This window comes from Gymnodraco acuticeps, unplaced genomic scaffold, assembly GCF_902827175.1.
Source record: "Gymnodraco acuticeps unplaced genomic scaffold, fGymAcu1.1, whole genome shotgun sequence".
Lineage (NCBI taxonomy): Eukaryota > Metazoa > Chordata > Actinopteri > Perciformes > Bathydraconidae > Gymnodraco > Gymnodraco acuticeps.
In genome coordinates, this window is record NW_022991169.1 from 52,761 (window position 1) to 77,803 (window position 25,043).

Genomic DNA, 25,043 nt, shown 5'->3' on the forward strand with positions numbered 1-25,043 from the left:
GTGTCTGGGGACTCAGTCCTGGCTTATTTCCTCTGTGTGTATGCTGCTCGGGACGGAAGTGCCATACAGGCATACACAGCTCATGTTTAGAGATACCTTAAAGAAAGGGCATCAGTGAAGTGGAGCTTCTGTGTGAATTGAAAGCAATCTAAAAGATTTGTATTGGACAAATCGCCGGATTTTGAGGGTCTTAGCGGCCAAACATAGCAGTTGAAAATAAGCAGCCAGAGATATTTACTGCTATCACCTCTCTGTAAAAACACGGCTCCAGCTGCAGCCTTGCGTGTGTGTGTAAAATAAACCTCACCGTGTGTGTGTGGGGCTGGAGCAGTGCAGGCTGAGAGGGAGAAAGTCACAGCTTATTGCCTATAGGCTTTAACTCACGGCACCGCCGTCCTTCAAACGGGACGGTCTAAAAGCACTCGTTGTTTAGGACCGCTTTTCTCATGGTTAGACGGGCCAGCGCGAAGTGCGTGCATCACCCGATGCGCTACGGCTCTCTGGAGCAGGTGGTGGTCAGGAGTGCATACATACAATTATAGGCTAATTGATCAGAGGTGTGTAGTGGCAAGCAAGCATAGGCAAACTGTGTTTCACCTTGAGGTGAACTCGATGGCGAGTAGATATAGGCTGGTCGTACGGACTACAGTCAACTGAGCTGTTGTTTGGAGAGAAAGGGCAGGGAAAAGTCTGTGGGCTCCGATCGGGGGGGCACAGCGCCACTAGAAAGAAATAGCCTAGTGGTTGTCGCAAGAGGATAAGCTAGTTATCGTTCTTGGACGGCTTTCAGGCACCGATAAATCACTTGTATACAAGGGTGAGGCGTGAGAAGACGCCCACTGGAGAGAATTCCCACCCCCTCTAAGATCTCTAAAATCCGGACTAAATTGAGCTGAAGAGCTTTGCTGTCGCGCTGGTGTTTATTAAGAGTTCATGTTTTGTTTGTCTGATTGTTTGTATGGGGGGTCTATATTGGTTTGTCCCGCCGTCTTGTGTATGTTTTGTAACAACTAATAATGAATCAGTCCATAGACAGGGTAACATGAACTAAACTTTAATTATCTCACCAAAAGTAAATGACTTGAGAAAAATAAAGAGTGTTTTTATGTCCTGCCTCTGAGTGCAGGGGAACATGTAAACAAGAAGCACACTGTTCAGGGTGAGCGCTAGGTGTAAGAAGAAAATAAGATTATATTGCTTTAAGAATCCATTCTTAGATGGTATTGCTGGAATGTTAAGATATCTTTGTGACCTTGTATAAACCCTATGCCCGTCCTGCGCCCCGAGACCCTCAGAGACCTGCCTGAGGAGATCAGGGTTGCAAAATCTGTTTTTAGGTCAATGTTGTATTATTTGTTTTCATTTATTCTTATTCTTATTCTGTTCCAACTGGCCACTGGAATCAGAGAATTAATATAAGTTGAAGTTCAATTACAGTTTTAAAAATAGTTTAACATTCTTTATTAAACTGCTTCAAATTATTTCTCGTATCAACCAATTGGTCTCCATAGACAATACTAAAATTAAAATAGTTGTTAAACTACTGACAAGTTTTCTGAAACCGAGCTTATGAACAACAGAGTAAAGGTCGCTGGTTAAGCCAGGATCAATATATTTGTTGGAGTTTTTATTGTGTGCATAATAAATGTTAAATTAATTGAGCAATTCTTTAAAAGTATAATGATGCAATCTCTTTAAAATAAGTAATTACAGTTAAAAAATAGGTGTTGTTTTCCAAGGGCCTCTTTTCCACAGACACTTTGAATCATGACACTTCCAAGTCCTACAGAGATCAGTATCACTTTGTGTTGCAAGCCAAATCCAGGGGTTCTACTGGAGCCCAATTTTAAATACCATAAAGAAAAGTATTGAACCCAGCTCGAGCTAAATGTCAAATGTATTTAATTAATGTGCAAGTGTTTTGATTTATTTAAAATGTTCCAGTCTAGCTTCCTTCGAGTTTAGTGTAAACAACAGATTGGTTCTCATAACATTCTCACTGCTGTGCTGTCCCAAATGTTTTAAACCTTGGGCAGATAAACACACACACACACACACACACACACACACTTTGGATGAGTAATCACTTCATCCAAATTGTAAATTGTTGCCTTCTTTAAAGTTATTAGTAATTCAAGATTAATAATTAAATTAAATTAGGTACATAACAATAAACAAAATAACTTTGATTTGATCAATTTGTTCACAACATTAGACCTTGTCCTCTAATCTCTACTAGAATAAGATAAGTGTGCATGTTTGGGTGTGGAACACTCCTGTAATGTACCTAATCTTCTTATCCTTTTCATTACAGAGCTGGGAAAATGGTGTATTGATTAGATTCTGACCCGTGCAAAGTCCAATTTTGATTGACTTTAGTTCTAATGTTAATTTGATTTCAACCCATAAGGAATTATTTAGATTAACTCAACATTTCACATGATGGATTAGTGCTCCACATTTTTCCCACTAATTTGTTGTGCAATTAGGCCAATGGTAAAGAGAGACATTGATGACCTTGTGTCCCTTTTGTTGGTACGTGGTTCCATTCTGTCTATGGCCTTGGACGGCTTCACTAAGAATCACCCAGTTCTGACACAGTTCTGAGTGCAGTCACAGAGATGCTATGGCTGCTCTACATGAAATGACATTAATGGTCTGGTCTGAGAATGGACACTATTACCTGCTTCCAGAGACAATGCCGCTCCTCAAACTGAACAATACTGTCTCACGTGGGCCACTCCCCCCACCAAGCCATGAACTGAAAGAACACCTGGAAGCTTCCCGGTCACACCAGCACCAACCCTTGGGTCAGTCAGATGGGACTAACGGCTTAACTTAGGGCATTTGGTTCAGAAATATGACTCTCGTTACCGCAGAGTGGGTTGTTTTTTTAAGGCTATTCATACTGCTATGCAGAGGATGCCTGTAGGTTGGCAAGCTGTTAAAAGCCCCTACTATTTTAAAAATAGGCCTAAATGTCAGGGGCCTCTTAATGTCTAGTTCTACATGTATTCACATTATATGGACAATGTTTCCACCTGGTGAAACTAGAAGGCTGCACGGTACTCAGGCTACAATACGACCATTCTGTTCTGCTCTAACGATTCAATTGATAGATTCTACATCAAAACAATTAGCTTTTATTGTTTCCAATGATAACGTCATTTTAAGTGGAGGAATGCAAACCAGTTTTCAAATGTAAGGTTTTGAATGTGTTTGACATTTCTCAGTAATAACACCCTCAGACACCCACTATCATTTATGCTATGCTTTCAGTAATGACTCAGATGTTAAGGGGGATGAAGCTTTTCCTCCCAAATCAGATATGCTTTGTTTTTTCAACAAAGGTATACAGTTCCTGCATAATATATGTTTCTCACAATTGTTTGTTTTTTTGTAAGCTGCACACAGGTGATACTGAGTCTTCTCGATTAATAGATTACACCATGCTTAAATAGACTGCTAAGTTATTATTTCATATGTGACATATGTAAGAAAAGGGAGGGAAGAGTCAATTATATTGAGTAATTGATTTTATATTGGAACATTTATTTCTCAAACCTGTTTTATGGAAGAGGAAAATATTTCTGATAAACTAATATTTTATCAAACGGTAAATGGTGAATTAATATAACATTTAGAATCATTGAGAAGGGGTGATATCCACAGGGACTAGCTTACCTTTAAATTACAATAACATTTCTCTACTTTGGACTGATGAGTTTATGATTCTTGCATGTTAAATGACTAACACAAACCTTACATTTATGCATGTGCATGTCTCAGGAAGGCTCCCAAATAATTCTGAGGGGCCTATCCTATTTTTGTATTTAAATGATGATGTGCTAATCCATTACCTTGAGTTGTCTGCACTCAGGAAAACATCCCTATCAAGTGTTAACCCAATAACTACAGTAGGACAGCTCTGAAGGCCAAGGGTCAGAGAGAGAGCTACGTGGGTCCACGCCAGCCACTGCAAGGTCCTAATCACCAACAAAAGTAGATGACAACAAGTGATGTGTCCTAATCACCAACAAAAGTAGATGACAACAAGTGATGTGTCCTGATCACCAACTTGCACCACACTTGCACTACATACACCAAAACACACTACACACAAGGTATCACGAGCGAGTGCCAGCTGAGCGGTTCCATATGCTCTCTGGTTCCTCGTTTGTGTTACCGGTGTGCGGAGTCTGACTGTCCGTGTCACAAAATCGACCGAAGGAATACACACACACACCCCATGGAGCATTCCCACCTCGTGATGACGGCTCGCCTGGGAAAACGACAACGCAACCGTGAGCAATACATATATATACTGGCCTGGCCCAGTGATGTGGGGTTTAGCTCGCCACAAGATTACGTTTGGTTGTGCGGCGACAAGCTCTATCAAGTTCTGGCTCCCCTCTGGATAGGTACATGCACTCTAGTGGATTTGAATCCAGCAATCAGGCTTAACAACACTACTCTTTAATGTATTATCCATGCATAGAAAGACCTACAATGATGTTTCAAGTACTGGATTCATTTCAGTTTTGGCCCAAAACAAATATTTATAATATTTCATATAACAATTATGTAGCATATTTGATCCTCAAATTAGAGAAGTATAATTTAAAGAAATTGATATTCTCAACATTAGATAAACACAGAAGAATCCTTTCCAAGTACCATAAGTAGCTCAGGTAAGTATGGCTAATAGGAATAATTGATAGACTTAAATTTGGTACAGATCAGTGGTAGCATTTACAAATGTAATAATTCAAGGTTTAAAAATGTTTAATCCTTCCTTTCCAGGTTTTTACAAAAGTCTTTGAATATTTGCCTAACTTTTCCTTTTCAGATTTTTAACAATGTACTTGACTAAAATGAATGTATTGATTTCACTAAGTGCCTTACTCTTGACTAAAGCGTATTTAAGTAAACGTAAAAGTAATCCTAAAATTGAGGACACTGCACTTTTGCAGATTACAGATTGATCAAATCACCAGTGTGAATTTTATACTCTAACTGTGAATTTTTAGCTGGATCTCTTACGATCCTGAGTTTTAAAATGCTTTTGACTAGTGATTGCCTTGAAGTAAATCTTTAAAGCGGCAAGCTGGTTTTGATTTTATAGTTTGATGAGTGAAATTAACTAATGGTAAATGATAAAAGATATTAGTTTAAAAACAAATATTTAGCTATTTATGCATCTGTGTTTTATGTGTGTTCATTATTATGCTTTTGACAAAGGATGATCAAACACTGATGAGAGATGATTTTTCCTATTATGATTGGCTGTATCAATCATTGTGATTGAATGTTTCAATCTTATTATGATTGTTATTGATGTAATTGATGTTGTGTAAGTCCACACTCAAATCTGAAGATTCCCATTGATTTAAGTATTGAACTAAATATTATTAGACTAAGGGTTTTAGATTATCAAAATTGATAAAAAGGAAGAAACTGTTGTGGAAATATTTTCCAAGGCCCATAACTTTGACCCAGTTTATCAGTTCAAACTGTCCTGACTGAGCACACGCACCTCGTAACCTTGGCTGCTGTGCTCTCAGTGTTCTGTCTCCCTGTTCCTGCCTGTTGGCGTCAGCTGATAGAGGTGTTATCATTCTATCTTGTTATGCAGCATGTTGATGATGCTCTCTGAACTAGCTAAATACATGGGTCTGGGGTAGAGTTCTTCAGAATTGACGTGGCAACTCTACCGTGAAGTCAGAACCTCTGACTCTTGGACTTGTGATGTGAATCCTCCGGCCGTTAACTCCAAATAAACCATCATGTGTTTGACATCAAAGCTACTGCTCTTCCCGTGTCTCCTTCCTGAGTCGGTGACTCCCACTGCATAGCTACACAGAAGTTTCCTCTACAACTACCTATATTACATTTCACCGTCATCCTAGATATGCTTACACTATGAAGGACTTTGCTGACTCCATCTCTTTTCTTGGTCAGTGGGGACGTTTCCAGCAGGTTGTCTTCTTCCTGCTTTGTGTGAGCCTCGTGCCGAATGGATTTGGTACTTTCATTCTCATTTTCCTGACGGATGTGCCAAGACATCACTGTGTTGTTCCTGGTTTCAACCTTACCGAAGACTGGAATACAACCTTCATACCTATAAAGGTGAATCTGCTAAAGCTTTGCTGGAAACATCATTTTATTTTTTGTACACAAACTTTTGGATTATATCTTTATGAAATGTAAAGCATCAGAAACCTATATCCAGAATGAAACATATACAGTTCTGTCATTGAATGCATGTTCTTAGAGAAAATGTACCACTGTGTCCTACGTAACCTATTTGTATTTTCAATGATAGCCTATTTGCACATCATTTGCAACCAGCAAAAGGTTAACCTTAATAGTTTAAGCACGGGATGGTGCATCTACTGGGATGGTTTTCTTGTCAAAAGACAAGGGATATAAATATCTATGTATTATGTATTATTTATTTTTAAATACTAAATGTGGCTACAATCTATGCTTATGTGATAGTACACGGTAGACAATCACGAGTATTGTTAGTGCACAGCTATATTGCCCAAAGTTTGTTTCCCACATGTCCTTACACGCAGGGCTGCCCCTGCCCACGCAAAGTTATGTGATGAGGCCCTCTGTGTCGCTGGGGGGGGGGGGGGGGGGGGGGGGGGCTTTCACTGTGTAATGTGTTACACACTATAACACATTACACAGTAAAAGCATACTTTCACTGAAAAAGAAACCTTTCTGATATCACATTTTGTATCACTGTGACTGTTAGGTGGTGAATGGGAAACAGGAGCAGAGCAGATGCAGCAGGTACAGGCTGGATGTGGTCAGAAACCTCTCTGCTCAGGGCTTCATTCCTGGCAGGGACGTCAACCTCACCGACCTGGAGCAGGAGGGCTGTGTGGACGGGTGGAGCTACAGCAAAGACATCTACCAGTCTACTCTGGTCTCTGAGGTGTGTGTGCGTGCCAAACCTTTTACTCGATCTTCGCAGTCTGTTTGTTTTATGTCTAGCATTTGTTATCCCCTAGTTGATACTATACGTGCTTCAGTGCAAGCTTTTTTCATTTTCTCTTAATGTGTACTAAATCAGCTTAGTTATATTTATATCATTTGGATGTGTCTAAAACCTCTGTGTCACATCCTGGCCCTGGCTGATCGCCTCACTCCCTCACCTGTGTATTTCCGCTCCCTGTTAATCACCTGCCTGGCCTCAATGAGCCTCAGCTGTCAACAGTTTTCTTCTATTTTTTACTTTAATATAATATTGTTTACCTAACTTGGGCTATAGGTACTGAGTATTACATGTATTATGAATTGACATAAAGATCTCAAATCCAATGTGCTACAGTAGATAGGGATCTACTCTCTTCACGAGACGTGCCCTTTGTTAAACTGCTGTGCAAATTGTCTTGTTTTTCTGCCTGCTAGTGAAGACTGGCAAGTTCAGCATGTTTGTCTCCAGATTAGAATATTCTCTCTCTTTCAGATAGATGCTTGTTGTGATTATAAAGTGTCTTCGTTAAATGTAAAAACATTGAAAATACATATCTGTCAAGTTTTGTGACTGTATCTCTGCAAGATCACTGCATCCTTGTCACATAATTACTAAAAGTACTAAAAAAGTCCCCTGTGTCACTTTCCGCTACAGTAGTTATTTACAGGGGCACATTTGACCACACAGACTTAGCATCATCGAAATATAATCAGACATCGAACAAGTGTCATAAAGAACCAGCTGCAGAGAGATCATAACATTACCGGGGAAATACCCCGAACAATGCATGTCATTGTTAAACATGCTATTGTTTGGATATTCCAGTTCGACCTGGTGTGCAGTGATGAGTGGAAGCAGCCGTTCACCGCCACAGTTTACTTCATTGGAGTTCTTTTTGGATCCTTTTTCTCAGGACAGCTGTCAGACCGGTACTATAAAACACCAGAACCATGTGATGTATACATTACTACCATTGCTGTGGCATAAGACACATAAGACACTTGGAGCATGATTTTATACACAGCTACTAAAACCCATTATGTTGGATTTTGTGTTATTGTGCCTTACAGATTATAAAAAGCTTTTCCAGCATCAGATTACATGATGCTCAATAATGCCGTGATATAGTATACTGTATAACATTGTGTTTTTTTTTCTTTTATGTCACAAAAACTGTAAACACACATGTTTGTGTGGAGCACATCTACACTCAAATCTTCGACAGAAAAACTATTATGTTCATATATTTGTACATACTAGGTTATGCATTTGTTTTTCTTATGTTCACTTGTGTCTCATAGGTTTGGAAGAAAACCTGTGCTCTTTGCAACCATGGCAGTTCAGACGTTATTTTCCTTCATTCAGGTCTTCTCTACTTCGTGGACTATGTTTACTATCCTCCTCTTCTTCAATGGTTTGGGACAGATGTCCAACTTTGTGGCTGCTTTAGTGCTGGGTACATGTCACAGTCTATAATAGTGCCTCTGTCGTTTAACACTGTTGACAGATTAAATAAAACACAATGCAGGAATGTGTTAAAACCTCTCTCTCTTATCTCTGCACACAGGCGCTGAGATCTTGACTGGCAATGTGCGAGTCCTTTACTCATCGTTGGGCACGTGTTTAGGCTTTGCCATTGGTTACATGATTCTACCTCTTGCTGCTTACTTTTTGAGGGATTGGAAATCTCTCATGTTGGCTTCGTCTTTACCCGGCTTGCTTTACCTCCCTCTCTGGACGTATGTTGCATTACATGAAAGTATACATGCAAATCAATGGCTGTGCCTGTTTTACATACGTTCCCTATAGAGACATTCCCATAGACCATAGTCACACTAAAGTATAAGATGAATACATGTCTGTGTAATTCTCCTGTCTCTCTCCCTCTTTCCTGTCTATATTCAGCTGTACTATCAATACAAAATGTTTTATACTTTAAAGTCTCTCTGATCCAGCCCGAGTCTTGCTTTCTGTCTATCTGAAACACTAACGCAGGTTCATCCCAGAGTCTCCTCGCTGGCTGCTCTCTCAGGGAAAAGTGCAGGAGGCTGAGGCCATAGTGAGAAAGGCTGCTAAGTGGAACAAAGTTAAGGTTCCGAATATCATCTTTCAAGATTTCAGTGTAAGTTTATCTGCTCTTCCTGTTGTTGGTACTCCGTTTTATAATACTTTCCTTATGTGTATCATTGTCAGGGATGTTGTAGGCCAGGGTATTAACACATCTAAAGTGATTTAGTAATTTCACAAGCAACATATAAGTGTTATATGTCTGTAAAAATGAATGGTCAAAAACATCTCGATTAGCCTTGAAATTAGTCCTAATTTTAAATAATACAAATACAGTACACAACCACACACGTAAAAAAGAGAAGGGGCCAAAAACCCAGAGCAGGGAGAGACGCTAGCAGGACCATTCACAAAATGTACCCCAGAGCAAGGGGTTTAAATCATAACACCCACTGGTAGGTAGCGCTAGTACATCATCTCATTTTAAACAAACATTACCATGTTTTCTCATCAAAGCGCCATATGATATATCCATTTGTCATTTTCTGATTCGTCAGCATCAGGATGGACACATTTGTATTTAAATTAGAAAAATGCATGTTTATTGTTGTTTTCATAGATATTAGGCCACTGAGGAAAGAAACCACAACACAGGGTTTCATTTGGTTTTCAATCCTGCAGGGTGATGAGGAAACCGCACAGCCTAAAGAAAAAGCCAATGCCCTCGACCTGCTGAGGAAAAGCAGCATCAGAACCACAACTCTTATCTTCTGCTTTGTGTTGTAAGTATACACATTTGTATTGCATTTACTTACAATGAGATCTTTCTGCATTAACAGTTACTATGATGTCTGAGAGGGCTCATCCCACTCAAACTCATGTACATGTAAATGCACATTCACATAAAAAAAACATTATAATTATTATTTTCCCTTATTAAACAACACATATTCAACACAGGACAAATCAGTTGTCTCTAATCACTCAGATATACATTCATTCTATTTTCTTAACAGTTCTTTTTTTGATAAGAGCGAGGGCCTTTCTGTTCAATCATCTCCGATCCGTTGGTGTCTTTGTCTTGCCCAGCTTCTGTTCAACAACAGGATACTATGGCCTGTCCCTGAACACAGCTCAGCTTCATGCTAACCCCTACATCAGCTGCTTCATCTCAGCAGCTGTAGAGGTACCAGCCTACATTTCTAGCTGGCTGATTCTGCACTACCTTCCCCGCCGACCGTCTATCATGTCCTCTTTGCTTCTTGGAGCAATGCCGCTTTACCTCATACTACTGGTGCCTCAAAGTAAGCCCAAAACAAATATGGGGGGACTCTCAGAACAAAGGGTTAATATAGAGAACGCTTTGTATCTTTAAGAAAATTCACAATTGTTATTTATTCAAGCTATTCACCAAACATACTTTATATGTACCTCTGTTGGGTTAAAGAACTGCTACAATTAAATAGGATACTCACAAACTCAATTACTGGGTTTTGTATTTAATGGTGAGCAAGAGAAAGAGCTCTTGCATTGATTTGTGCGTTTAATCATCATGAGTCAGGAATGAGTTATGCTTTACTTTAAATGATGAGGTTTGTAACCTTTGTTATTGTATTGTAGGAGAAAATGGCTTCATGGTACAAACATGGGTCAAATCAAGTGCTCCAGTTGTGTATCTCATTAATGCAAAACAACAGTTGACACACAATTTCTTTATTCTGTAGGTCTACCCAATCTCTGTATTGCACTGGAGATGTTCGGTAAATATGCTTTTACCACTACTTCCTCCCTGATGTTTACATACATGACAGAGCTTTACCCAACAGTGCTAAGGAACACAGCAACAGGGACGTGCACGACTATCTCCAGAGTGGGATCAAGCTTAGCACCTTTCGTAATAAAGCTGAGTGAGTACATTTGCATTTGCTGCATTAATGCATGTCCAGTTTGTTATATCATCAGCAAGTTTGAGAGCCTTACACACACTCTGACATAACTTCACCTGAAGCCCCCGGACTTTGCTCCAATCTAAACCTTTCCTTTTCAATTGTTAGATACATACATATATCTTCCTTATATGATCCTGTCGACTCTGGCTGTTGTGGCTGCCATCGCTGCTTATTTCCTGCCGGAGAGTTTTGGAAAACCTCTACCTGAAACTATGACACAGATGCCTAAGAGAGAAAGGTGGGTACCTTAGGAAATAGTTATGAAGCTTCTTTAATGCCAAGCTCATTTTTAGATATGAAGTAATGAATGCTGGTTAACATATTTAATAACTATGGGGTACTTATTAAACAGAATTCACATTTTAAAACATTATTCATTTGACTTTCTGTTACACTCTTAAATATGTTCCTTTTTACTTGGCATATATACTGACAAAAAGCGTTTTAATGCAACAATGCCAAATAATTCTTGATTCCAGTAGGATTGAAATGATCCTAATACATGAACTGTAGTTTGAGCACTATTATCACACAGCATGAATGTCCTGACTTGAAATCACAGTCCTTACCGTGCAGCCAGTAATGTTTTTCTTCCTTTTTATGGCTTTATAACAGGTGTAAGTGTCCATGCACTGGAAAAGAAACAATACGATTGGAACATCTTGAAACTCCACTTTGACAATCAAGCACTTCATCAATGAAAGTTATATGTGAATATTGCTTTTGAATTGTGTTAGTACTGTTAACATTTCTCATTGTTTAACACATTTGTAGCTATTTGAAAACATCACTCTTTCATGTTCCCAAACATCTATTTTGTAACTGAAATGGTTGAATGAAAACTTAAAAGGGAATCAGAAAAGATCCTTACAATGATATTTAATAACACAAGTTTTGTAAAATGTCAAATAACTTGCAACTTTTTTTTCATTTCATACATTAATTTCATGATAGAATGCAACCGGTCTGTTACCTTTTTTAATGCAAACCCCCACCCCCCCCCCACACATTTAACGCTGTGTATTGTGGAAATGCAAGTGACCAGTCAACAAGCTTTTGCATTCCCAACATTGTTTTAGCCATGGTAATAAATAACCTGACCTTTTGACTTAGTGAACTTTCAGACTGGTTATGGCTAAAGTCATTTCTGGCATTTGTCTCTAGACAGAGACAGGTTTCCGTTATTACTGTTATAAGGGTGACCTGTTAAATGTGAATTCATGTTTTGCCGTGAAAGAACATGTTTACTAGACAAAAGTTGCACAGTTCACGTTTTGCTTTGTCAGCAACAAATTGCATCCATAAACTACGTAATACCGTTTTCGACCTTTGTAATACATAACCTGATAAGGATAATAAAAAAACAGATTCAAGGCTTTTTTTGTCATTTGTACATAGTGTAGATATGTCAACATCTTAGGTCAACAGTGCAACACAATAAAACAGATACAATAGTGCAAGTAAATACAAATACAATAGAATATAAATACTGCAAGAAGAGTCTATATACAAGTAATTGTAATATGTGTAGCAATGTGGCTTATACATGCTTGATCCTGTCAGCTATGGCTAGGAAAATGATTAGTGTTGCAGCAAAGGAATGTTTCAGATGAAAGGCAAAATAACTTGAGCAAGTTATAACAACATTAAATAGATTTTAAACGGCAGACCTAAGGGGAAATTATTGCTTGAGAAATGCTGTAAAATTCTTCCTTTTTTTATTTCTTTGTTGGCATGCATGGTTATCTAGTAAAGGGCGTGGCTATCTCACAGTTCAAGAGACTGCAAACTGTATGTCTTCATTCTGTTGAGTTGGAAAAGGAATTTTTCTGCAAGCTGTGGAGGAAACAGTTAATACTCAGGCTATGAAGGATTACGATGAGTCCACTGCTTTTCTGGGTCAGTGGGGACGTTTCCAGCAGGTTGTCTTCTTCCTGCTCTGTGCCAGCATCGTGCCCAATGGATTGGGCGCTTTCTCTGTTGTCTTCCTGACAGACATTCCCAGACACCACTGCCTGATTCCTGAGGAAAACCTGACTCAAGATTGGCGCGATGCAATCATCCCGATAGAGGTGATACAAAAATGAAGAATGTAGCAGTTTTATTCCCTCATTATGAATTCTTACACTAGCCAAACCAGAAACAAAATGTTAATTTGTTTTCACAATACTTTTGTTCAGATGTGCAGCATGTTTTTTTTTATGAGTCTGCTGTAAAAAGTTAAAGGAATCAAGTGATCAGTTAGTCTCTATACTTTGGACTGTGGTGGAAAAGGTCATGCGGTTGTCAATGCCATAATGTTGTATCCAGGGGTGGAAAAATTAATCGGATGATTTACTGAAGTAAACAAATACAAATACTCTGCAGGGCTGCATTCAGTGAAGCTACAGAAGTATTAGCATCAAAATATACTCTTAGTACCAAAAGCAAAAGTACTCCTCCATACAGAATGACACAAATAAGCACCATATAGTTTATATAATTGTATTATCATTATTCATGTATTAATATGTGCATAACTTCAATGTTGGACTTGGTAAAGGTGGGGTTTATTTGAATTGTCTTATACACACACTGGCTAACTTAACCTATAATAACATATATTAATTTAAAACTAAATCTGCAAAGTGACCAGTAACTAAGTCTGTAAAATAAATGTAGTGAGTAAAAAGTATAAAATATACTACTCTTTTATTACACGGTATGGCACCACACTTGACATGGGTGGGTTCGTTTTGATTACATGTTTGCTTATAACAGTAATAACGTTAATGTGACTGTTAGGTGGTGAATGGGAAACGGGAGCAGAGCAGATGCAGCAGGTACAGGCTGGATGTGGTCAGAAACCTCTCTGCTCAGGGCTTCATTCCTGGCAGGGACGTCAACCTCACCGACCTGGAGCAGGAGGGCTGTGTGGACGGGTGGAGTTACAGCAAAGACATCTACCAGTCTACTCTTGTCTCTGAGGTGTGTGTCCCTATAGTTTAAGCTGTAGAGAGCAGACTCTATTCTTAACATTTCTAGAATGTTAGATCTATGGACTAAATAGGTGACTATTGCTAATTGCTAATTTAAAAAAAGATGGGCTGAACTCACCAAGGGAAGCTGAAAAGGCCATTCAAAATGTCAAATAATAACCTGTTTAAACTAGGGATGCACGATATTAGTAGTTATACTCATGCCACTTTCGTCTCATTAGTATGCATAGAAAAGTGACAGGTCACACCTCTAAGCCCCGCCCCCTTCCACGGGAAGTCCCGCCTCCATACGCCCCACCCACTTCCAATATAAGCCCCGCCCCCTCCAGCGGGAGTCCTGTCCCCATAAACCCCGCCCCTTTCCGGCGGATGTCCCGCCCCCACTTCCGGTTTTCAAAATAAAAATATACAAATAATTTAAAAATGAGAAAAATAAAATGCTGCCCCTACAGGTTTACAAAATAAAATAATAATTTTAAAATGAATCACATTAGTATGCATAGGATCAATGTCCCGCCTCCTAACCACTTCCTGTGCCCCCTAATCCTGTATACAGTATTGACTGTAACTTACAAATACTTGCAAATAACATGAAATAAATCAAAGTAATGTCAGCCTCTCTAACCCCTCCTTGCTCTAAAGAGTTCCGTGAAAAGTTTTGTGAACAGTCTGGACATGTCTGAAGACAAGTCAGGACAAGTGTGAGAGAAATCATAAAACCCCCTGACATCCTCTACAGTCACATGGCGGGCGAGGGGAGGGGTAACACACACACACACACACACACACACACACACACACACACACACACACACACACACACACACACACACACACACACACACACACACAACCAGATGTGGGGGGGGGGGGTTGAGATAGCCTGGGTGTAAATGTTAATTAAGATACTCTCTGTGAGAGAAATGAAGTTAGTTTTTAAAAAAGAAATAAACTCAAATTAAATAAAAACAGCCATTAATTTTCACACACCAAGACATCTAAAAACGTTATTGTCCTCTCTAGATTTGATTCAGGGTTTGTTTTAAATGGTGTGTGCTGGCTAAGGATGTTTCTTTTCAAGTTTTGGGAAACTGTTAAAGAAGTATCTGTTTTGCAAAGAGGTTATTTTCATGTGTATGCTGCTTTCTGCACAGAGATGCATTACATCTACAAACAGAGCATACACTGAGAGCACATGATACACTTTTGATGTTTGTTTCATTTCTGCGGTAATGTTACAGAATGTTTCGGAAAATGAAGATTCCAGGACCACTTTAAATGTTTCGTTTACAATCGTTTCCCAATGACCCGGAATAGTACTGCCAGAACGAACGATATCCAAAATGTCTTCCAGTTTACAAACTTCAGCCATTCTGTTTACACAGGAGTCACTACTCGTTCTGTTTTCAATCGTCCTCATCACCACACTTATTAAAAGGGTATTGACTACATTCTGATCAATATATACAGAGCGTTTTGCATAGTAGTTTCCATTTTTATTTTACTTTAAAGAAAAAAGTCAATGTATCGAACAAGTCCCTGGCTTCAGTCAACTGCTGGTTATTAGTCTTCTTCTTCTCCCCCCCCCCCCCCAACTCTGCATGGATCTTTTCAAGTCTCTCCTTGAGGCATCTGCAGTTTTTGAGATTGAGACTTTTTACAGACACTCTGCAGATTTATGTGTAATTCTCTCACAAAGGAAACAGTAAGTCTCTTACTTTTTTTTATATGTATGACAACTTACAACTGGTAGAAAGTTAAATACTTTTTCTGACCAGATTTTCTTTAAGACTGTGACTCTTAACCCACCATCCCCCCGAGAGCCAAACATACTCACCCCCTTTTCAACGCCCTCCCCCCGCAGCAGCTCAGGTGTGAAACCCCCATACAGAATGTCAGTCCCTGTGTAAAACTTTTTAGTGACACTCTGCAGATTTGTGTGTAATTCTCTCACAAAAGGAACTGTAAGATACACTTTTTATGTATGCAAAACCTTAAACATTTCTGAAAATAAAATACTTTTATCTGAATACATTTTCTTTAGAGGCACTTTTTGATTGTAACGCTATTTTAATGGAGCAATCCAGTTTTGTTGACATCAATGCTTTATTCTCTTTTCTTGTGTTACTAAGATACTTTTAGTTACACTTTAATGGATGCAAACCTTTTTAACCGGGTAAAATATTCATTAATTTGTAAGGAATTCGTTTTCTTTATGTTTGTGATTTTAACACTGTTTCGATGAAACACAGCAGTCTTGATAACTTGACATGACTAACATTACTTTTCTAAAATATATGTTTTTTAGAAGCGTTACTTTGATTTCAAGGCTGTGATGGCGAGAGTTTAACAGTCAATGGCATCAATATGGTGCTCAAGAAGGACATTGTCACCACCAATGGTGTCATCCACCTTATTGATCAAGTGCTCATGCCAGACTCAGGTTAGACTTGCACATTTTCCCCTTATTAATGATTACCCGATTTACTACATTAATACATATATTGTTTTTCTGTAATCCATATTTTTAATGGTGTTTAAATTCCCTTTGTGCCTCAAGCTAAACAGGTGATGGAACTGGTTGGAAGTTCCCAGTCAACCTTTGGAGACATGGTGTCTGAGCTAGGCCTTTCTGCTTCCATGCAATCTGCCGCTGAGTACACTTTGCTTGCCCCCCTCAACACTGTCTTCAATGGTGAGTAACATACTGGTGATTCAATAAAGCACGCCCCTATTTAGTTGGTGGCTGAAGACAAAGCCTGGGTCCATTCTCTAGACTCTATTCTAGTCGCATTCTGGAATAATTGGTGATATTTAGATTTGTTTTGTATTTACCCCTCATGTGCTGAGTCATTAGTCAATATGTGTAAATGTATGGAGCTTTAGGGAAACTATACATTTATTGGCACACTGCAGAAGCTTTATGCCATGTAACAGCAAGTGTCCACTCCCCCCGAGAACATTCCTGGACTTCACCCAAAGGGAGTAGAGATGATTTGTTTTTGCATTAAGAACGACAGAGAAAATGTCTCTTTTAAATGGTTTTAAATGGGTCCCAAAAAGTTTCCCAATGACCCGGAATAGTACTGCCAGAACGAACGATATCCAAAATGTCTAACTACTAATTATTGTCGTCTTTCTTGAAACTGACGTGCTGTCCGTTTTACAAAACAAGTTATGTTTTCTGCTTCTTCATCCTCTGAATTTTCCTCCCCCGTCCCTCTTCCTTCACCCCTCACACAACAATCAAGGTGGATCTGTGAAATGAAACACCTCTTCCCAAAGCGTGACTTCCCTATTGAGGGCAGTAGGGTCTAAATCGATTGACCAGATATACTAACATGCAGAACGTACGGTATGTTTGAAAAAAGACTAACCATTTATCCAGTTCAAGCTGTCTTTAAGATGTGACATCGCGCACTGACTATTTCCCGTAAAATCGTGACAAACTATTACTTATTCTTAAATTTGATCTCTTGCTGCATGGTTGAAAATGATAGATGAAAGATAACTTTTTTTAAAAGAGTCAAGTTTTTCAAGATCAGATACAGGTCAAGAAAATGCATAGAGGAGGTATGGTGCTGGCTCATTAGCCCTCTCACTCACTCTTCTTAGAATGATCCTGTGCAATTATAGTTAATAAAAGTAATTACACATCAGTTCACAAATCCATATACTAAAAGAGAATACCCTTAGGTATCACTATTAAAACCTAAATAAGATCTTTTGAAAATAACCTCTTTGCAAAACAGATACTTCTTTAACAGTTTCCCAAAACTTGAAAAGAAACATCCTTAGCCAGCACACACCATTTAAAACAAACCCTGAATCAAATCTAGAGAGGACAATAACGTTTTTAGATGTCTTGGTGTGTGAAAATTAATGGCTGTTTTTATTTAATTTGAGTTTATTTCTTTTTTAAAAACTAACTTCATTTCTCTCACAGAGAGTATCTTAATTAACATTTACACCCAGGCTATCTCAACCCCCCCCCCACACATCTGGTTGTGTGTGTGTGTGTGTGTGTGTGTGTGTGTGTGTGTGTGTGTGTGTTACCCCTCCCCTCGCCCGCCATTTGACTGTAGAGGATGTCAGGGGGTTTTATGATTTCTCTCACACTTGTCCTGACTTGTCTTCAGACATGTCCAGACTGTTCACAAAACTTTTCACGGAACTCTTTAGAGCAAGGAGGGGTTAGAGAGGCTGACATTACTTTGATTTATTTCATGTTATTTGCAAGTATTTGTAAGTTACAGTCAATACTGTATACAGGATTAGGGGGCACAGGAAGTGGTTAGGAGGCGGGACATTGATCCTATGCATACTAATGTGATTCATTTTTAAATTATTATTTTATTTTGTAAACCGGTAGGGGCAGCATTTTATTTTTCTCATTTTTAAATTATTTTTATATTTTATTTTGAAAACCGGGACTTCCGCTGGAGGGGGTGGGGCTTAGAGGTGTGACCTGTCACTTTTCTATGCATACTAATGAGACGAAAGTGGCATGAGTATAACTACTGATATTGGTTTTTTGAAACCGATACCGATACCGATAACGTCCTGCTTCTCAAGACCGATACCGATAACAAAAAAATGTTTACGCCACTAATTATTTTAACGCGATTAACGCATGTGTATATTTTTCCTCGGCCGCCCCGTAGTTTCAGAGCGCATCGAGTTTAAAATACCATCTACAAGCTGATGCTGACAGCCCCGCTCCTGTCGCCCGCTTGTGGTAGACCACACTTCCACGCTCACCGGCAGGCACCGACTGGCCATCTGGAGGACCGGGAGGGTGTGTGTATGTGTGGCCCGAGCGAGCGAGAGAGAGACCTTACGTGCATTGTTGTTGTTAGCATCTGGTGCTAGCTAGCTGCGCTAACGGATATAAGGAGCTGTTTAAATGAAAACAGAGGAGCGACATTTCGCCACAACTGCGCCGAGCACTTGACTTTATGCAGGAAGCCAGACAGTGGGACATTGTACGAGAAGTCAGCACACTCAGCACGGATAGTGCGCAACATGATTGCAGCGTCCAGGCAGCTCCGGTTCGAGCATATGCCTTGAGTTGCACATAGCTCCAACGCCCATACCACCGACGACATGTTTGTTTACTGTCCTGGCTTCACAGCCAGGCATGAGTTAGGGAGCGCTGGATTTGTGAAGAACTCCCCTCTTCCTAAACCACTGTACTGGCAAAACGGGAGGAGCCGAGTGAAAAACAAGCGCCCCTCATCCCAATCCACCCACACCGCAGTATTTTTTTCTTTTTTTTTACCCAAGAAATATATTGTATATTATCGGGGCTATTAATACTGGTATCGGGTTTATCGGGATGACGTCATAATTCCTAATATCGGACCGATAATTATTGTGCATCCCTAGTTTAAACTGATTAATGGGTGATAAGAATAACATTTTCCCAGTTAACCCTGTTTAAAGGATGTTTGAGCTGTTGTTTTTCTTCATTTCCTATGCTATGATAGAGAATTCCTTTGATAAAAGGATACAATTCTACAAATACCATGTGTTGGGGAAATAACTGTTGGGGAAATATTTTCCAAGGCCCATAACTTTGACCCAGTTTATCAGTTCATACTGTCCTGACTGAGCACACTCACCTATAACCTTGGCTGCTGTGCTCTCAGGGTTCTGTCTCCGTGTTCCTGCCTGTTAACGTCAGCTGATAGAGGTGATATGATTCTATGTTGATTATTCTCTCTGAACTAGCTAAACACATGGGTCTGGAGTAGTTCTGGTGAGTTCTTCAGAATTGACGTGGCAACTCTACCGTGAAGTCAGAACCTCTGGCTCTTGGACTTGTTTTGTGAATTCTCCGGCCGAAGCTCCTAAATAAACCCATCAGTGTTTGACATCAAAGCTCCAGCTCTCCCCGTGTCTCCTTTTGAGTCGGTGACTCCTCCTGCATTGCTACACAGCAGTTTCCCCCACACCATGCACATTCACATACTACCATTTGCAGCTTTTGACAAAATGGTTATACATTCAAACAGATAACCATTCTATCACGGAGCTGTTAAGTATAGCATCCTAGTCAGCTACTGAATATTGTACTTATATTCATCAGGTTGTTTTTGATATGGATTCCTTTGGTCATTGTATTCATTGATACATTTTTCATGTATGGATATTCCAGTTTGACCTGGTGTGCAGTGATCAGTGGAAGCAACCGTTCACCTCCACAGCTTGCTTCCTGGGATATCTTGTTGGATCCTTCATCTCAGGACAGCTCTCAGACAGGTACAGAAATCTACAAATCCAACAGGCGTTTTCCTCAGTATTACGTCACTTATTGTAAAGTTTTATGTTGGCACATAATGCATACAGTTGATGAAACATTTCTTGTTTATATTTAGTATGTTATTTTGTATAATTTGTATTCTATCATCTGTATTTCCTGGATTTCTCACTCTAGGTTTGGAAGAAAGCCTGTTTTCTTCGCCACCATGGCAGTTCAGACAACTTTTTCCTTCTGTCAAGCTTTTTCACCTTCTTGGACGGTTTTCACCATCCTCATTTTCTTCAATGGTTTGGGACAGATATCCAACTATGTATCTGGTTTTGTTTTGGGTAAATGCTCTTGTAACAAAGAAAAGTACTATTTAAAGACATGTCTGATTCTGAATGATATGCATATATTTGCCGTGTACATCTTGCTTCTATCATACATTTCTCTTTATCTACAGGCACTGAGATCTTGACTGGCGATGTTCGGGTCATATTCTCATCTATGGGTGTGTGTCTGGGCTTTGCCATTGGCTACATGATTCTGCCTCTCATAGCTTTTTTTTTAAGGGACTGGAAATCTCTCTTGTTAGCTATCTCTCTACCTGGCGTGCTCTACATCCCTCTCTGGTGGTAAGTTGTACTTATAACAGCAAAATGTCAGGAGAGGGTAACAACAATTTGGCTATTTCCCTAAAATATTCTAACTTGCATTCATCTTCTTTTTTGTTTTATATGTTAAACCCACTGGTTAACATTTATTTCTGTCTTTAATGCTGAGGAAGGTTCATCCCGGAGTCTCCTCGCTGGCTGCTCTCTCAGGGAAGAGTGGAGGAGGCCGAGGCCATAGTGAGAAAGGCGGCTAAGACAAACAGAGTTGAGGCTCCAACGGTCATCTTTAAAGATTACATTGCAAATGTGAGTCTGACTTGAATAGGATTGTGAAGACACAGGAGGCAATTGATATGCTTAAGGCCAACTTTAATAGTACTATTTATTCTGTAAAGAGCAGTCCTTTTTCAAATTTCATAGCTATTTTTCCTACAGTTCAACATTTTTACTTCTTCACCAAAGTGGTAGGTTACAGACTAGCTAAAACATAACTAGCTGCTGGTAAAACTGACATTATTATATTTGTGTATTATCTTGCAGGATGATGACATGCACCCTCAGGAACACCTCAATGTTATCAGCCTGGTGAAGACACAAAGCGTCAGAAGCACGACTGTCATTCTCTGCCTGGTGTGGTGAGTATCCACTCTGAACAGGGTTCATGTCCTTTTTGCTGAACTTGTAACTCCTAGTAGTTGGTCCCAAACGTCCAAGTGAAGCTCCTTGGTAAAGAGAAGCAGTTGGGGAAAGACAGCAGAATGTACTCAATAGGTAATGCATTAGCAGAAGAAGTTATCACATTACTGTGATGAGTAGTGTTCTTTATTACAACTCCCCAGCCATCATATTGAATTTTAGATCACACCGGCATACCTATTAAAGTAGTTTAGCAGATGATTCTTACAGATTTATGTCTGATTAAGAAAGATAATGAGATCTAAATTCATACCCACAGTTGGAATGCAGGTACAACTCCTCGGCTCCTCCAAAGCACTTGGCCCTTAAACGGTCCTGATGAGTAGGTTGGCATCTGGCATTTCAGCTCTTGCCATTAGTGTTTGTGTTTTATTGTGTGTGCAAATGGAAGAATGATGCTATGTGGGGTTAAGTCCTTTTTAGTGGTTGGTAGACTAAAAAATCACAACATAAACTCGTACCATTAGCTGCAACATCTATATTTGTAGCAATGTCTACTGTCATGGCTACAACTTCCTACAATGGTTTTTCTTTTTCCACAACCTGCTCATTGGTTTTGATCATATTGAGCTTTAATGATTGAAGTTGCCCCATTTGACAAAGCTCTCTATAACCATATTGGATCATACATTTTCAATATATTCATAAACTAATAACAAACATCTCTTTGGTCTGTGTATGTCCAGGTTCTCGTTGAGTATTGGGTACTATGGCCTGTCCCTGAACACATCCCGGCTTCATGCTAACCCCTACATCAGCTGCTTCCTCTCAGCAGCTGCAGAGGTACCAGCCTACATTTCCTGCTGGCTGGCACTGAAATACTTCCCACGTCGACTCTCTGTCATCTTTATCTTACTCCTTGGTGGAGTGTCACTGTTTCTCATTCAACTGGTGCCTGAAAGTAAGCAGTTCAATCAATCAATCGAAATGAATGCTTCATTTATTCCGGGGGGAAATTATGTTTTATTACATGTGCACCATATTGGACTAAAGTCAATAACTATTTATACAAACATAGGAAGTAAGAGTAAAAATGTGCAATGAGAGTAGCCACTGGGACGCGGCGTCTTAAGCACAGAGACCCTCTGATCACTCAGGCTCATGGTGAAGACGTGGTGAAGCTCGATGGAAATGTTGTCATTAGATATATCCTGGTACAGCCATGTTCTCATTATCAAAGTAAACTGCACTCCAAATATTCCATCTGACTCCAGGCTAACGCTGTTAGCTTGTCGATTTTACATTACATGATGAGAGGGGAGACATACATCTGGACCCGGCTGTCCTTCTTTTTCCTCATTGAGAGATTTTCTTGGGATCAAACCAGAAATGCTGCCGAATTAAGAAAGGGACTTAGGGGTCACTTCCCTCCCACTTACTTCTCGTGCCATCACTTACAATTGAAAACCATAATTCTTGATATTACGAGCACATGTGCACATTTTGGTTTGGTGTTAATTTGATATATATATAGAGTGAGAGAGAGAGTTCCTTTTTAAGAAGGCTTTGTAAGTGGAATAATTGCTAAGAGAAAGAGGAGGACTTGAATAAAGCTTTGGAGTCACTCAAGCAAAGGAGAACATTTGATAAAAAAACACTGTTGTTAATTCATTTCTTGCGTTTCAGCTTTATCAGAGCTGGCTGTCGCTCTGGAGATGCTGGGTAAACTTGTTATCACCAACGGTACATCCCTGATGTACGCCTACACTGCAGAGCTTTACCCAACAGTGCTCAGGAACACAGCGGAAGGCGTTTGCATTACTGTTTCCAGAATAGGAAGCTGCCTTGTTCCTTTTTTGTTACAGCTGAGTGAGTCAACTCATCTTCAATAGTAGATATTTGTTTGATCCTATCTTAACATATTGAATTTGTGAAGATAAGCTGGCATTTTAATAGTTTGGATGCTCTGATTTCACATCCTGTACATGTTTATAGTGCACATGTATAGGACCCCGGATCTTCCTCTTCCTGATTTTGCCTTCTCCTTATTCAGGGGAATCTTTTGAGTACCTGCCTTATATCATACTGGGGACTCTGGCTGTTGTTTCTGCCTTTGCAGCTCTTTTCCTGCCGGAAAGTTTTGGAAAACCTCTACCTCAAACTATTCAGCAAATGCAAAAGAGAGAACGGTGGGTATCTAGCATTAACTATTTCTTCATCAACATTATAAAACACAGAAATTACACTGAGTATTAGATTTAAAGAAACGTGCAAAACACTCTCAATACTTAAACTGTCCTTGTTGACACATTCATACCAAGAAAGCAGTGTTTGAATATATGTATTCACTTATAGCAATGAATTATAACAAAGAAAACTTCAACAAAAGATCTCATGATACCTTTACTATAACCACCAAAACGCAGCGTCTCTCATTGTCATTATCCATGTCAATCTGAGAGGATGTTATGATGGTGTCATCAGTCTATTTTTATTTATTTTTTCCTTTTGAAAATCTAATTATTGTTTTATTTGTGTTTTCTTTCATCACTACAGCATGAAGTGCCCATGCATCACAAGAAAAGAACATTTGAAACCTGTGGTGCATTTGGAAAGTAGACTCTGATTGTCAAACATGAATGAGTTATTCATAAATATTATACTGCTGTATACGGTTCTGATAACACTGTTGTTTACACTTACTGTATGTCGATAATGCCTTACGAACATCGTTTTAAAAGTTTGAAGGCTTTTATCACATTTACAAGCGCTCACAAATATTCAGATTGCTTTATCACAAAATCATAGAAGGCTATGAAGCCTTTTATCATGATGTATAAGGTCAAGTATCATAATACTTCATATGGCTGGTCAATGATAATTAGCATTAAGGAGCACTATGTTACAAATATGGCCTTAATCATTTTGGAACAAAGTCAATTGTGCTGCGCTCGTTGAAAGCTAAGTAAAATTACAAATATCAAAACAGAGCTTTAATATTAAAACACTGCACTATTGTCTTTTTGAACAACATTGAAAAGCACAACATTTTCACTAGACAAATGTTGCACAGTTGGCATGTTTGTTGTGACACCATACTGCTTTGTCAAAAAGCTATTGGATCTGTTATCAATATCTTTGTTTAACCTTTGGAATATATAACCTGTAAATGCAATAAAAAACTAAAAAAATAATAACAATGTTGCTGGGAGAACTTCTTGACTTGATCTACATTGCGATCTTTTCATTACAAGTACTATAAGGGTATCTTGTTTATAGTTATGATTGTTTCCCTGACAGCTATGTCTGGGTATTGAACATTGTTTGTTCCTCAGCAGGAAATATGTTGTTACAACAGCAAAGGGATGGTGCATGGAAGGCAAGAAAATAAATAAGTGGGCAACATTAAATATAAGAGGCTAAAACACGTCAAATAAAAACCAATGACTCAACAACCAAATAAGTATCAGTAAAACAGATAAGTTAACTAGCACAGGTAAAAAAACAAAACAATAAATAAATGATGGTAACCCTGATGTACGCCTACACTGCAGAGCTTTACCCAACAGTGCTCAGGAATACAGCGGAAGGCGTTTGCATTACTGTTTCCAGAATAGGAAG

The 25,043-nt window shown here is 39.2% G+C and overlaps 2 protein-coding genes across 2 annotated transcripts; both read left to right on the forward strand.

The window, feature by feature from the left end:
• The first annotated feature begins 5,832 nt into the window (after window positions 1-5,832).
• Window positions 5,833-12,268, forward strand: LOC117560704 (solute carrier family 22 member 5-like). The gene is made up of 11 exons (XM_034237645.1): window positions 5,833-6,129; window positions 6,767-6,949; window positions 7,817-7,920; window positions 8,293-8,447; window positions 8,559-8,730; window positions 8,987-9,113; window positions 9,680-9,780; window positions 10,088-10,302; window positions 10,723-10,905; window positions 11,053-11,185; window positions 11,563-12,268. The coding sequence occupies exons 1-11, from the start codon at window positions 5,923-5,925 to the stop codon at window positions 11,624-11,626; spliced, it is 1,644 nt and encodes a 547-aa protein (XP_034093536.1). The 5' UTR covers window positions 5,833-5,922; the 3' UTR covers window positions 11,627-12,268.
• A 528-nt stretch (window positions 12,269-12,796) lies between these two features.
• On the forward strand, window positions 12,797-24,590 carry LOC117560703 (solute carrier family 22 member 5-like). Its single transcript, XM_034237644.1, has 11 exons — window positions 12,797-13,019; window positions 13,732-13,914; window positions 20,086-20,189; window positions 20,365-20,519; window positions 20,636-20,807; window positions 20,960-21,092; window positions 21,327-21,421; window positions 22,169-22,383; window positions 23,109-23,291; window positions 23,476-23,611; window positions 23,979-24,590. Exons 1-11 carry the CDS (start codon window positions 12,813-12,815, stop codon window positions 24,046-24,048), a joined length of 1,653 nt encoding a protein of 550 aa, XP_034093535.1. The 5' UTR covers window positions 12,797-12,812; the 3' UTR covers window positions 24,049-24,590.
• Window positions 24,591-25,043: the final 453 nt, after the last annotated feature.